This window comes from Mercenaria mercenaria, unplaced genomic scaffold, assembly GCF_021730395.1.
Source record: "Mercenaria mercenaria strain notata unplaced genomic scaffold, MADL_Memer_1 contig_1082, whole genome shotgun sequence".
Classification (NCBI taxonomy): domain Eukaryota; kingdom Metazoa; phylum Mollusca; class Bivalvia; order Venerida; family Veneridae; genus Mercenaria; species Mercenaria mercenaria.
The window spans coordinates 4,690-20,246 of record NW_026459054.1 but is presented as its reverse complement, the minus strand read 5'-3'; the positions used below and the strand labels follow the sequence as shown (position 1 = coordinate 20,246).

At 33.5% G+C, this 15,557-nt stretch overlaps 1 protein-coding gene across 1 annotated transcript in view; it reads left to right on the top strand.

Moving 5' to 3' along the window:
• The window catches only part of LOC128551430 (uncharacterized), a gene marked incomplete at its 3' end in the record, with an annotated part of 55,668 nt that extends 40,434 nt beyond the window's left edge, over positions 1–15,234 (top strand). The window contains exons 9-10 of the mRNA XM_053532283.1: positions 14,466–14,523; positions 15,113–15,234. Coding sequence (XP_053388258.1) covers positions 14,466–14,523; positions 15,113–15,234 — 180 coding nt within the window. The remainder of the gene's footprint in view (positions 1–14,465; positions 14,524–15,112) is intronic.
• Positions 15,235–15,557: the final 323 nt, after the last annotated feature.

Below are 15,557 nucleotides of genomic sequence, written 5' to 3'. Positions count from 1 at the left end.
ACATTCTGTACGTCTTGATTAAGATGTGACTTAAGATATTTTCACTTTAAAGTTACATACTATAGCATATTTGCTCTCTGTGACAGGATGGACGTACCGGGGACAATAACTATCAGAAAAAATCAACACCCATTTCAATATTTACAAATTTATTTACAGAAAATGATTATTTACAATGATGAAATGAAAAGTGAAAAAAAAAATCTTGTAAGAAAGGAAGAAAAATATCTGAGCTCAGTATCTCTTTTTAGCAAGTATAAAGTTCTAACACTGACAGTTCCGTGACACAGATGTTTCCGTTAACTTTGAACTTTAAGTAGCACAAAAATATCTTCAAGTCAAGTCCCTCTTAACCGTGAAAACGTTGATTCCGTTTTGGCTCCCTATGATGGTAGGTGTTTGCATCCCTGAGCTGACTTCAGTGGTTCACAAAAATCATCGTCTTTGCGGGTTACGGCACAACCATGGGACGAAAGCTCTGCGCTGGGAAAATCACATCCAGGCGAGTGAAGACAAGTGAACTGCGGGTATTGTACTTCCGGATCGTGACATCATCACCAGGTAAAAGTCGTCTGGTGGAATAAGCTAAACTATATAACTTATGGTAAGCACCATAGCAAAAAACAAGTCAGGGCATAGAAAGGCTCCTTTGGGTACACCATACCTCCGTAGGCTCCCATAAATAATACGTGCTACTTATACAAAATATATGTGCTACTAAGTTCACGTGATTAAAATACGTCACTTATTACTTCAGTTATTTCTAAAATTAATTACTTTAAAGTCTAAAGTTAAAGTATAGAAAAAATATGAAACGTTTATGATGAAAAATTATAGATAAGGAAATGATAAACTGCAGCTATTATTTACAACTACAAATTAACACAACGCAATTCAAATTAAACGTTATACAATAGCTAGTATGAAAGTAATATCAATTTCAATTCAACAAAACGGACATTGTATAGATATGCTATAGACTGGCAGTAATTTCAAATTACAATAACATTACATACACGGTACTAGACTTGCCACATAGATTTATACAATACAATGCAATGCAATAACGGCGTTCCATAATTAACAACGAAATGTTTAACAGATGTTTTTGACAAAGAGTACTTTACAATTATTATGTTACACAGATTTCAGTACAAATCTTATAGCTTATATAAACGAAACATTTTAGATTTCTCTTTCGAAATAATTTACAAAAGTCTGAAACATTTGCTAAATTATCCTGACATACCGAAACTAGCCAAAATCACATGACGAAAAGTAAATGTTGCAAAATCCTGTAGAATGAACAAAAATTTACTAAATAAAAGTCGTAATTCAAAAATTATACAAAACTTTAACAAATAAACTTCTTACCTCGATCGAGCATAAATTTCTACCAAGAAAAATCAATTTGACGTAAATTCGTCTAATGTCGGAAGTGGTGTGCACTAGGCATATCTAGTCCAGTCTATTTGTACGGTAATGTCACGCCAAATATTGGATTTCATGGGACACACGGCATATGCGTGAACTCAGACTATTTTCATTTTCACGGGAATCACGATATAGCCGGGAAATCTGACTACTTTGGCGCGGATTGAAATTTGACAATTTAAGGCCCGTTATAGTGGCTTTGGGGATAAAAACATGAATTACTGAAGTTTATAAAATATCAACTTTCTTATAACTGAACCGAATTTTTAAAAAATTACATGGAAATTTAAGTTATGAAATACAGAAAAACATGAGAGGTATTTCATGCAAAAAATCAGACATTTACCTCAATAACTCTAAAATTTACAAAAAGATGATACAATACCTGCATTTACACTACAGATACAATGAGGCCCGTATGTCAGTTTGTGACACTTTCATGTTAGTTAGCTGTTCTGAATAATGTGTTGCTCTATAACATATCATTTATAAAATGGAAAGCAACTGAAAAAAAAATAAGATCACGGGCTATCAAAAAATCTCTTTAGGTTTTATGAATGACATTTGATTACAATTTGTATCATTTTAATGTAAGTGAGCTCAAGTCTCTTGCTACAGTTGGGATTTTTGGCAAAGACAGGTTATGCCTTTATCATAGCCTTTGATACCTGATATTCAACTTTATTCGTTATGTTTCATGCATAGTGTCTCTTAATGTTTCTCTTAATGTTCCAGTATATCCAGGAATATTCCACTACAAAGTACAATTTAGTCTTTGTCTGTACATTTTGAAATATCAAATAAATATTTTGTACATTCTGACATTCTGTCATTCTTGTAAATGTTTCAAAATTACTACAATAGACTTCTTTATTTTGTATCTATCAACTTTAATATATTTCTTATATCTTGATTTGGTATTAATAAAAGATAACAGTTTTGTCAACCTGGTAAAAGTTTTAAATCTGAAGTTTTTACTTTAAATGCCTGCACATTTTCTTTTGTTGGTTAGTTTTGATTTAGCACCGCTTTGCAACAGAAATTCAGACATATAACGTTGAGCAGATAATCTAACCAGTGTCCCTGGATTCTGTTCCAGGACTAATCAGGTCTCTACAAGTAAGTGCTAAGTTCTCCGTATTAAACAGGTGGAAGTCGAATGGCCTGTTGAGCTAACTAGGTTGATTTTGTATATATCCTTATAACACTGCTATGTCTTAAATTCAAGAAATGCTTTTTTTAAAAACTTGATTTTTACTCACGAAATGACTGCACATATCAGCTGTGCACAGATTGGTAGTACTGTGTGTTTGATTGAAATTTTATCTAAAAAATAGTTACGTAGATGGTGCAATATATATTTTAGGCAAGACAATATCTTAAAATTTACCCCTAACAGTTTAAATAAATCAGTATGCGATTAGTTATGGTTTCAATTGCTTTACATATCTTCTTAAAAACAACGAAAGTGCTAACGTATTTTAAAGTGTGGTACGGAAAAATCTCCTTGTTTGACGAGTAAAGAAGCATATTGTATTCTTATAGTATTAAATTATTAATATTAATTATGTTTCTAGAATATTTTCTAATTAACTGATGCCATAAAACAAGGTCGTTGAAATGGTAACGTAACATGTGTAATGTATGTTACATTATTATTATTTCTCCTACAATTAAGTGTTTACTCAATGTTTCCGAACAATACAGATCACTTAAAAATTGTTATTTCATTGGCAACAATTAATTATATCAGTTTATTCAGTTTTAGCGGTTTCAGATTTTTATTCGTTGTTTGTGGCACTGGGTCATTTTATGCAAATTAGCTAAGCATACTTAGTTTGGAGTAAAAAACAATTACCATAAGAGTAACAAAATACTATTTTAGAAAACACTGAGAGTCTTTAAGACCAGATCAAAACTGTTTGTTTTATTTAAATTGATTTAAAACTTAGGAAATGTTATATTTCATCAAAATATTGCCATTTTGTAACATTCTCATTATTCATGAATATGCAAATTAGTTAATTTAATAGCTTCATTTTGATACCATTTTTATTGTTTTATGACCAAAACTGACCAAGATATGACTGATTATCATCTATATGGTTGTCCTTTCCAAAAAGGAATGGTTGCCATAGAAACAGTTAAAAGGAGTTTTTTCATGTGAACATTATTTATTTTGAAAGAGTTGGCCCTGCCGAACAATTTGATATTCAATGACACACATGTACTAGTTGTGAATCGAAGTGGATACGATTAACAAATATTTCTATTAAATATTATTTTGATAATAATAATAATAATACGCTAAATTGATATCTTCGGAAAAGTAAAAGTGGTCCATTCTACTTTTTTTTATCTTCAGTGATGATTTGCAGACCTACAGAATTTGCAAGTTTACATTTGCATTTTTTTTTAAAAAAAAAATGTATTCAGGTTCAAACTTCTGGTATATTTTGCGAATACTCACTGGTCTAGGGTATGTACTTAAAAATTGGACATTTCAACGGCACGTTGTCTGAAACTGATATTTCATTATTCGATCCTAAATATACATTAAAAATAAAGAAATATGAACAAGCGTTTTTTTTTGTTTTTTTTTTTTGTTTTTTTTTAACTCAATATTTCTATTTCTAGCAGATCAGCATCTTATAAACAGTTACGAGGGCCATTTTAAGTATTGATAAAAGTCTCTACGGTTCAAATATTTCGAGTAGTAAACATTTTCATGTTAAAAAGTAAATTGTTTATTGCCCTTTCCGTTCAGACTGTGATTAAAAAGGACACATCCAGACAGGGTGCGATGTTTAGTTTCCGCTTTTATACAAAACAGGTAATATATCATTAATTCCGTAAAATACATACAGTCCCGACTCGTCGAGGGGTAATATTTAGGTTGCATCAACTGAAGTGATGATACTTAAGAAACAAAAAATAATTTAAAAAGACTGCCAATGTATTATCAAAATAAGGAGGCGTTCTCACGCACAATTTTGATATTTTTTTCTTTTTATTTCTAAGTTATTTTTGTTGTTGTTTTCTTTTCTTTTCTTTTTTGGCGTTGAGGTGGCCTGCACATAAATTTAAACCAACACATTCTTATTAAATATTAACTCTGGCATCTTTATTTTGAGTTGGCCCCTAGTTTTAATACGCTACTTGAGCCGCCATATTGGAATGTCGCCGTAACGTCATTTAGCATTACGGTCTCTGGGGAGACAAGAAAAAAAGTATGATTATTTCTTTATAATAAACTTTATTGAAAGGAAATGAAAGATTGAAAGTCGGGTCTTGCGATATTGATGTATGGTATATATAAATGGATGACTTTACCTGCACTGCTAACGAGGCACTGTAAACGAGGTAAAAGTAATAAGTGGGGCAGACTATATAAAAGGAAATGGAATATATCCTGTCTGTACGTGACGTCTTGTGACCAATAGAAAAGCAAGAAACTTGCCGAAGGCGAGATTAATAATAACATTTTTTCAAGAACTACATTATTGACATCAAAATAATGGGTGAGAAACATATGCATAGTGATGCCTTATTTGATTTTGTTCTCTTATGCCCTATGACCATCTGTTTACATTGTTGGCATGGTGGGAAAAGCCGTTTTATGAAACTTTTTAACCCTCATCATATAAAGCAAATATAATCATAATTTATAATAAAATAATGTGAATGCAGTAAAATGTTCAATTTTGAAAATAAATCTTTTGTTTGGTTTGTTTGCATAACTGAAAAAATCCGAACCAACTAATTCGTACCCTTTAGGCAGGTACGCCTTACCGTCCATGAACAGGCTCGGTCAAACCGAGCCTGCAACATTTTCGTTTTTGTCATGTTGAGCGACCTGTGAAGTTTCCACTTTTTTATGCCCCCCTTTGAAAAAGGAGGGGTATATTGTTTTGCAGATGTCGGTCGGTCGGTCGGTCGGTCGGAATGTAGACCTATCCGTTTCCGGATGATAACTCAAGAACGCTTGGGCCTAGGATCATGAAAGTTGATAGGGAGGTTGGTCATCACCAGTAGATGACCCCTATTGATTTTGAGGTCTGTATGTCAAAGGTCAAGGTCACAGTGACCCTGAATAGTAAAACGGTTTCCGGATGATAACTCAAGAACACTTGGGCCTAGGATCATGAAAGTTGATAGGGAGGTTGGACATGACCAGCAGATGACCCCTATTGATTTTGAGGTCAGTATGTTAAAGGTCAAGGTCACAGTGACCCTGAACAGTAAAACAGTTTCCGGATGATAACTCAAGAACGCTTAGGCCTAGGATCACGAAAGTTGATAGGGAGGTTGGTCATGACCAGCAGGTGACCCCTATTGATTTTGAGGTCAGTATGTCAAAGGTCAAGGTCACAGTGACCAGGAACAGTAAAATGGTTTCCAGGCAATAACTCAAGAACGCTTGGGCCTAGTGACAGGAAAATTGATAGTTAGGTTGGCCATGACCAGCAGATGACCCCTATTGATTTTGAGGTCAGTATGTTAAAGGTCAAGGTCACAGTGACCCTGAACAGTAAAACAGTTTCCGGATGATAACTCAAGAACGCTTAGGCCTAGGATCACGAAAGTTGATAGGGAGGTTGGTCATGACCAGCTGGTGACCCCTATTGATTTTGAGGTCATTAGGTCAAAGGTCAAGGTCACATTGGCCAGGAACAGTTAAATGGTTTCTGATCTTCTTGTCCAAAACCATAGGGCCTAGGGCTTTGATATTTGGTATGTAGCAAAATCTAGTGGTCCTCTACCAAGATTGTACAGATTATTTCCCTGGGGTCAAATATGGCCCCACCCCTAGGGTCACATGGTTTATATAGCCTTATATAGGAAAAAACTTTGAAAAACCTCTTGTCCAAAACCACAGGGCCTAGGGCTTTGATATTTTGTATATGACATCATCTAGAGATCCTCTACTAAGATTATTCAAATTATTCCCCAAGGGTCAAATATGGCTCCGCCCTGTGGGTCACATGGTTTACATATACTTATTTACAGTGTGCATATAATTTCTGTTCCTTGTGCAATTACTAAATGCATCAAGGGGGGCATTTCGTGTTCGACGAGCTCTTGTCTATTTTACTTCTTTGAACCGATGATCTGCTTCTTGTAGTGATCTGCAGTGGAAATCCCGGAAAGTAAGAAATTAAAGTTGTCAGACTTATTAAGGTGATACAGGCTCCGAAAACACCGAGTCGACAATGATACAAGTTATTGTATCTACTTATTTGATAAAGCCTTATTGTACCCCCACACAACGAAGTTGTAAGGGGGATATACCGGTTTCAGGTTGTCTGTCTGTCTGTCTACCTGTCCGTCCGTCTGTCTGTCCGTCCATAGACACAATCTTGTGCGCACTAACTCTCCTCTAAAGTGCCGCCAGTTTTTATTTACACATTTACAATTAACTATAATAGATTTTTATTTAATGATGATTTAATCGGAATTGTTCTACGTTTTCGCTTAATAAAATGAGAGCCAAAAACGAGTTTTGTTTTTACTTAAATTTTCCACAAAAATAGCTTCGCTCAGCGTTAAAAAATATCCATCCGTAACTTTTTTACCAAAATAGAATATGTTTTACACTAATACGTCCTGTAAATATATGGTAAAAAACAGAAAGTTTTACCGTGCCGTTTTGTGGCTATAAGAACTACAGTAACACTTTTCGACGCTGAAAAACAATGACGTGAATGTGAAGATATGGCCCTTAAGGTTAGGCAAAAAAAATTGTTTCTGGTAACATGCTAAAAAAATAGGGTAGGTAGCTAAGTTGCCGCCAGTTTTTATTTACACAGTTACAATTAACTGTAATATATTTATTATTGGGTGTAAGGCCATGTCACGGCTACGCAGTAGGTTCGAAATGGCTTTTTTTGACCATGTCTGGAAGGTTTTCGACCCAGTTGGGTCCCTTTTGACATAAACTTGTATCCTTTTAATACATGGTCGACTAGGTATGGGTCCTGGCTATGGATTAAGACCATGTTCGAAAACCTGGGTGTGCCATATGTGTCAGGGGAGGTAATACATGGAGGAACGGTATTGTATTAAAATCATACTGAATTTCAGCTGATAATGACACTATGTTAGATTTTGACCTTTGTTCGAGTCTCAACACCCCAGGTACCTACCTATACCATAGATGAATATGTTTGTAGATGTCCTAGCTTTACATTTAAGCTATTTACAAGTCCATATGATGCCATCAGAGCTCAGGACAGGTATCAGAAAATGACTTTTTCCTTATTTTACGGCAAATATTTTAAGCCAAAAAATGGCAAAGCTCAGCAAATCTTCCCGACGGCGTGCTCATCGGGGAAGACAATTGTTTTTCATATTCGATTAGAATATTTCCAACTACTTTTTAAAAGAAATTTCAGTTTGATATCTTACTCTTAACGCTTTTTTATAAAAAAAGAAATTGATGAATATTTCGAAAAAATGCGACCAAGATTAGCGTTATACGGTCCCTATAGCAAGTCTACCGATCGTACAGACGGACAAAACTTACCTAAAACTATTTATTTCCATAGGAATAATTGATATTCGCCAAAACGTGTTACTTATGAGCCTTAGTTGATGTAAAATATTTTTTCAGAAAAATAAAGTGTATTTTCGTAGTGTTTTTGCTTTTTGACATAATGGAACCCATGTTCGAGCCCGGACGACCCTTTGGGTCGGGTTTGAGCCTTGCGCTATATCTTTTTGAAATAGTTCTTGAATACCTCTACAAATGAATGTAACTTTCATTAAGATATCTATAGTAATATATCGTATACCTAGTAATAAAGAAGCGATAAAAATCGTAAAATATGCGTCGAGAAATTTGTGCAGAACTACGCGCTATTATCTGAGTCTACATGTCTTTTTGACCACACCAAGCACGTGATCACGATCGGCCAATTTGCTCTGAACAAATGTGTAATATTTTATGCTATTAAAGACAAATTCGGTCATTTCTGTAAAATTACTACATAAATATGGTACGCTTTATACAAAGTATATAAAATATGTTAACTATTTGCGTTGTTAAATAGGCTCAGGTCTGTAACTCTCTTTTGCGGAAAATGTATTAGCAATAATTTTGTATATGTTAGAAGAGTTTCAAATAATACATGTTTATTATCTTGCATAACTTCGAATATGACCACGCAGATAATGAGGTCACTGAAAGGAACTTTACACTAGTGTTTCCACTGACGTGATAATTATTCTTATCACTATAAACGAATGCCATATTCTTTAATTAGTACTTATCCTCGCAGAAACATAATATTTCCGTATTTCGGGTCTGAACCACTGGCACCAGATCAGAAAGAAAATGCCTCCGTACGTGTTATACCCTACCCATTGGTTACTAGGTATTCTATAAGAACCATGGTCATGAACGGGAAAATATACTAACCCGTTTCAATCGCGCATTTCATACCTAAAAGACGCAGTCCGCTAAATGTGTACTATGGATATCAAACAAGTGATAACTTATCTTCTATTGTGTACCGGTCACATTTCTTCAATACATCTTATCTTAGAAAAAGAACGCGTAGTTTATAGCTGTTACAATGTTACACAAAAAAACTTGCTGAACTTCCCTGGTGAAGTTCCGTTCTAGATTTAAAAACCATTCTGATTGGCTGTTGTGAAAATGTATGTCATTCGTCATTTTACTACACGTGTTAGCTAAAATGTGAAAATGCAGCATTAATGTGCAAAATGAATAAAATAAACAGAACAGATGCAGACCAATGTAAGATTTCAAATTAAATATTGTATACAAGATGAATTTCATTCGTCATTTCGAGTTTTAGTGTAAAATTGTGATTTTTTAAAATTCTGTATTCGTTTGTTTACGTTTCGCCAGACATGTGCACACTGTCGTGACCTCTAGACCGGATGTTCATTAGGGAAGGTCAAGCAAGTTTTTTCTGTAACGTTGACGAAAGCATAAAATATGTTGATAATCTCAGCAATATGGAATATTGAGACAAAGTGACTGGTGCACGATGGAAGATAAATTATCGCTTGTTCAATATGCTAGATACCCATTCACCGAACTGCGCGTTTAAGTTGAGAAATAGAATACCTAGGGGTAGGGTATAACACGTACGGAGGCATTTTCTTTCTGATCTGGTGCCAGTGGCCTAAACGGTAGATATTCGGATCTGGCAGTATGTTAACTAATGATAGTGTAACCGTCTGTGTGATTACGCATTCCATAAAAGCTACCACAATTACTAAATAATGGGATAACTAATGTAATTTCACGTTCATCTGAACGTTGCATAACTTGTCAATTCTTCAAAAACAATTTGAAACGGTGACGTCGAGAAAACGTAAATTTGTTGACCTAGTATCAACGCATAACAGCTAATTACCTAAAACGACACCGCAGAACTTTCTAAATTTTGACTGTTATTCAGAAAACATACTAATGTAAAACATATTCAGTTTTAATAAAAAAAATAGGAATGGATATTTCTTTAATGCTGAGCGAAGCTTTTCTTTTGTGGAAATTTTAAGTAAAAAGAAAACTCGTTTTTTTTGGCTGTCATTTTATTAAGCGAAAACGTAGAGCAATTCCGATTAAATCATCATTAAATAAAAATCTATTATAGTTAATTGTAAATGTGTAAATAAAAACTGGCGGCACTTTAGCTACCTATCCTATTTTTTTAGCATGTTACCAGAAATAAACCCTTTTCACATCTGCACATTCACGTCATTTTTTTCAGCGTCAAAAAATGTTACTGTAGTGATGCTTAAAAAGTTCTTATAGCCACAAAACGGCACTGTAAAACTTTTTGTTTTTTACTATATATCTACGGGACGTATTAGTGTAAAACATATTCAATTTTGATAAAAAAAATTACGGATGGATTTTTTTAATGCTGAGCGAAGCTATTTTTTGTGGAAAATTTAAAGGCAAAGAAAATCTCCTATATAAGTGACCCCCCCCCCCCCCACAAATACCAGACTTTTTAATCCCCAATATACAAGATCCTGTCTGGTCCAGTCTGATAAGGGTCCATAAAACCCCTGTAGCCTTGACATGTAGCCTAATTATTGTCAGAGAATCATAAATTTTATTGCCTACAGGTAAATTGGTTATTTCCTGTGTTTTGCATTTTATTAATTGAAATGCTGTTGTTTTTTTTAGTCTTTTTTCAGCATGTACACAAAATTATTTTAATTGATAAGATACTAATTTTGATTGCTCAGTCATGTTGAGTAATGTCCTGGCCAATTAAATTATAACTCTTATAGCAAAGCATTTCTCACTATAAAATAATTATTCAAAACTTAATAAGAGAAATTACAAGTTTGTTTATTCAATGATTATGATCTTTTTATCAAAAGTAACAAAATAAAAATGAAAAAAAAAGATAATTGCTGGATTTTATTAGAAATTAAAGAAGCGTTCAGTTGCATTTTTAATAGATAAAGAAGGTATATAGACAGAAGGATGTTATATATTAAAAATGCTTAATTCCTCTTGTGTTGTCTAAATAATGTTAACTTTCTTTTATGTATAATAAAACCCAGCAATAAAGATATATCATTGTTCAAAATACACAATAATTTATTACTTCTAAAAGCTATGTGCCTGAATGCATTTTTTATATTTTTGATAATAAAAAACAGCAATAATGAGATGTAATTGTTAAAAAAAACTTACTTTATTAAAAATATGACAAAACACTGTTGTATCTTATCACTTTGTTTATTTAGCCCTAATTCAATCAAGCTTTCTAAACTCGTTATAAAGGTGAGAACTGATTTGCTATAAAGGTGAGAAATATCACCTGCAATTTATTTACTGCACAGTAGCTATACAGTAGCTTATTATGATAAACAGAAGCAAGTCTACCAATGGTCCTGACTTGTGTATTGGCCCTTATCGCCAATACGCAGGCCTTATCATCTCCATAGGCCACATACCAGGCATACCAGAATCAGTGTCTTTAAGTAAAAAGAAAACTCGTTTTTTTTTGGCTCTCATTTTATTACGCGAAAACGTAGAGCAATTCCGATTAAATCATCGTCTAAAGTTTCATGTCAGCTTTCATTTCATTATAATTTATGGGTTTACGTTAAAAAATATTGCCGGTACAATAATTTCAAGGCAGATTTTGTCCCTGTATATCTGCCGGCAAAAGTGCGCGAAGTGGTCATGTTTGCGACGTCATGGAAACGTCACTGGTGCATTAAACGTAAAAATATACACAGATCTAAATCAGAAATATCTTCCAGTTTTTGTTGGTACCAGTCAATAACGTGGGCTCTGAAAAAAAAGTTATAGTGTGGTTCCTCCTTAATGAAACTTCACACAAGTGAACAGTAGTTGTGCATAGTGTATGTTAGGATTTTTCAGAAAAAAAATGCAGAGTTACGGGACTTTTTTTTGTTACTATACTAGATACATAGAGTCTGCATATGCAATATTGTGCGCGCCAAATCTCCTGAACCCATGCAAACATTTGAATGAAACTTTACACAAGTGATCAGTAGTAACCCTAATTGTGCATTATGCATGTTAGATTATTTCAGAAAAAATTCTGCATAGTTATGGGACTTTTTTTTTTGTTAATATACTATATACATACATTCTGCATATGCAATTTTGTGCGCGCCTATTCTCCCAAAGCCCTGCACACAATTTAATGAAACTTCACACAAGTGATCAGTACCAACCCTAGTTGTTCATGGTGCAGGTTACGTTCTTTTAGATAAGTATTCTGCAGAGTTATGCGACTTTGTTTTTGTTACTATGCTATTTACACAGAGACTGCATATGCATTCTTGTGCGCGCCTAATCACCCGAACTATTGCACACAGTTTAATGAAACTTCACACAAGTGATCAGTACTAACCTTACTTGTGCATGATACATGTTATGTTCTTTAAGAAAAAAAACATTCTGCAGAATTATGGGACTTTGCTTTTTGTAACTATAAATACACATAGAGTCTTTATACATACAGTCCAAGTAATTGTGCAATCTTGTGTGCGTCAAGTTACAGTGTACTGTATCAGTGTGTGCGGGGGGTACATTCATAACCTTTAGTGATAGCTCAAGTTTTAAACAAAAAATATTTAGGTAGCTTTAACTAGATGCAGTTGGGTGTATTGTGTATTGTGTATCTCAAAGAGCATCGTACATAGGGATAAAAACAATAGGTAAAACTGCGATCGCCGGGGAAAATAGGGCTTGATTATATTCAAAAGAAATTTGGATTAACGGAGTCTGCTATTATGTTGCTTGGTAGCGTTCTATGCTTCAAAAGGCCTTTAACTGATTTTATTCCAAAACACTATTAAAGGCAACTTTACTCCAGATCAGAATAAAAAAAAAACTGATAAATTTATTATTTGCTTTTAAAGTGTTTTTAATTCATAGGTGTATGTCATTATATATATTGAAAAAACATAACCCACTTAGAAAAACAGCATTTCCGAACACATGTACGTTTAAATATTAAACAATGCTTAAGAAGATTGACAGCATCCTGTGTATACAATACACTTTCACGTTCTGAAAAACTCTCCACTGTTTGATTCTACATTCATTTTCATACATGGAAAAAAGACTTTTAGATAGCATCGTCAAACCTGGCAACTAGATGTTAACATAGATCAAACAAAAATACTTTTATTTGGTGCTAGAAACATACATAATTAAAGCTTCAAATTAAGTACTTAAGATATTTAAATTAAAAATAAATATCACTATCAAGTGGTGAAATTTACAAATAATGGATCTGTTTTAAAAACAAGGAAACATGTCGCTGAGCAAGCAACAAAAGCAATGTAGAATCAAATAACGCTGACTTACAAATCGACTTACTGTTGAAACTTTTTCATCATATTGTTCTGCCGATACCAACATATGGCTCCGAAATGTTTTGATATGAAACTCTTGACTTAGTTGAAAAGTGCACAATGATTTTTTTTAGAAAATTAACAAAAGCAAGGAAAAGTACACCCGTGAATATGTTTTACCGAAATTTGGGGAGATACCTAGATACCTACTGGTATTACTGTAAAATGTCGCATGATTTTATATAAGAACCTTCCATTATCAGGAAAAGATAGCAAATTTATAACTACATCTTAAAGTAAACAAATTATTAATTTAAATGGATTATGAAAATAAAAAGCATTTAAAACGTTGTTGGAAGACCAGACTTTTGACAAAATCAGCATAATATTACAGACAGATATATGTACAAATCAGTCAACACTTGTAGACCAATTTAAACAATTTTTGTATGCACAAATACAGTAATCAAATATAGGTCTAATATATAGCAGTTTTTAAGAAAGTCCGGAAATCGAAAAATACTTCAAAATTTTACCAAGTCGAGATTATATCACACTATTTAAATTCCGTACAGTAAACCATAGGCTCTCTATAGCATCAGGCAGACTGCTTTTCAGGATAGAAACTGTAATTTATGCAGTTGCGAGGAAATTCAGAGCGGCATTATTTGTTAAGATGCAATTGTTTCCAAAATCAAAGAAATGCTCATTTCAGAAATATTAATACTCCTGAAAGTACTTACTATTGTCTCAAAACCCTATTAACCACTTCTTCTGAAAGCATTCCGAAAAAGGCGTGCAGCTACATAACTATTATAATTAAATCCTTCCATAGATAAATACAAGTCTTCCAGCTAGGTCTATACCCCTTTTATTTCCATAAGATGGATTTTTTACCTATTGCTGCAAACATTAATATTGCAAATAATGAAAACTATATTGCTGTTATCAGTACTTGGTTTAAACAGTATTTAATGATATAGTTAAACTTGTTACAGTTTTACAAATATACAAACATAGAGATTGAGTTGGAAGCTATAAGCTTATTTCGAAACTTTCCCCCTCAGCAATGTAATAGTACTTGCTTTATTGTACTGTAAAATGTTTATCTGAAACAATGTTGTAATGAGGTACTTTTTTATTTCATTTGGATACATTATTATGTTAGTTACATTTTATTTTACTTTTACTTTCAGACAGTAATGGTGGATGAAGTTAGATCGTCCTCACCAGCAGAGTCTGAAAAGACGAAAGGTAATTTAGAAACGTTCGAATTTAGATATACAAAGCTACGTATCAGTGATGTCAAATATGATAGTTTATGTTCTAAGATAAAATGCTGAAAATTAAACTTTCACTCATCGCAATTTATACTTAAGACTAGTAAAAGCAAACAAACAAACAGAAAACCAACAAAATAACTTAAATCTAAATTAGGGTTTTATTATAAAATTGATTGATCCACCCTTTCATCATCAAATGGCAACTGAGTTTAGGGTTATCCCTCGGTGTGGTGAGATCTACGTAACCGTGTGTTTATGACCGCTGCCTATGAATTTCATGCCCTCTGAGGGTTTGAGCCCGTGCCCTGCTCGTTCCGTCATGTGACGAAGCCGTCTAGCTTGCTTACTGAAAATCGGTGTATCTACCAACGTCTCGCCAATAAATAATGACTGGAAGGGCACTGTCATTTTAAGAGTCCTTTAAATTTAAGAGTTATAGACAACGTGCATTGTGTCACCTTGATGTAACACCGGCGGCAAAATTATACTGTTAACAGAAAAGTATATATTTCTTTCATACTTATTATGTGATGTAAAATTTGAATATCCCACGGATACAGACGACGGAAGTGGTGATTCAAGCTCTACTACAGACACCAACCGACCGATGAAAACTGGATCCGATTGGCCAGATTTGTTGGAAGATCCAGTTGATTATTTATCACTGTACGAAAAAAGGATGGTCAGTCTTATTTTCATTTCATTAATTTCTGTTTTTGTATTAAAAATAGAGGTTATCGTGCTACATGTGTGTTGTATTATCGAGACTTTTATATAGAAAGCTTTGCACATATTTTGTTGCTGTAATTAAGATTGTAAGGATAAAAACCTAGAAAAATCCGAATTCTTAGCATCTTGTTAGTTTCCAGGCTTTTGAACAATATTATTAACATTTTATCAGTTACAAGAATCAGTGTGTTTTATTTCATTTTTTTTTTTGAAATGTTGCTGTTTATATGGAGGCATCTCCCTTTAAGAGCATTACTGACTCTTGATCTGAAAGCG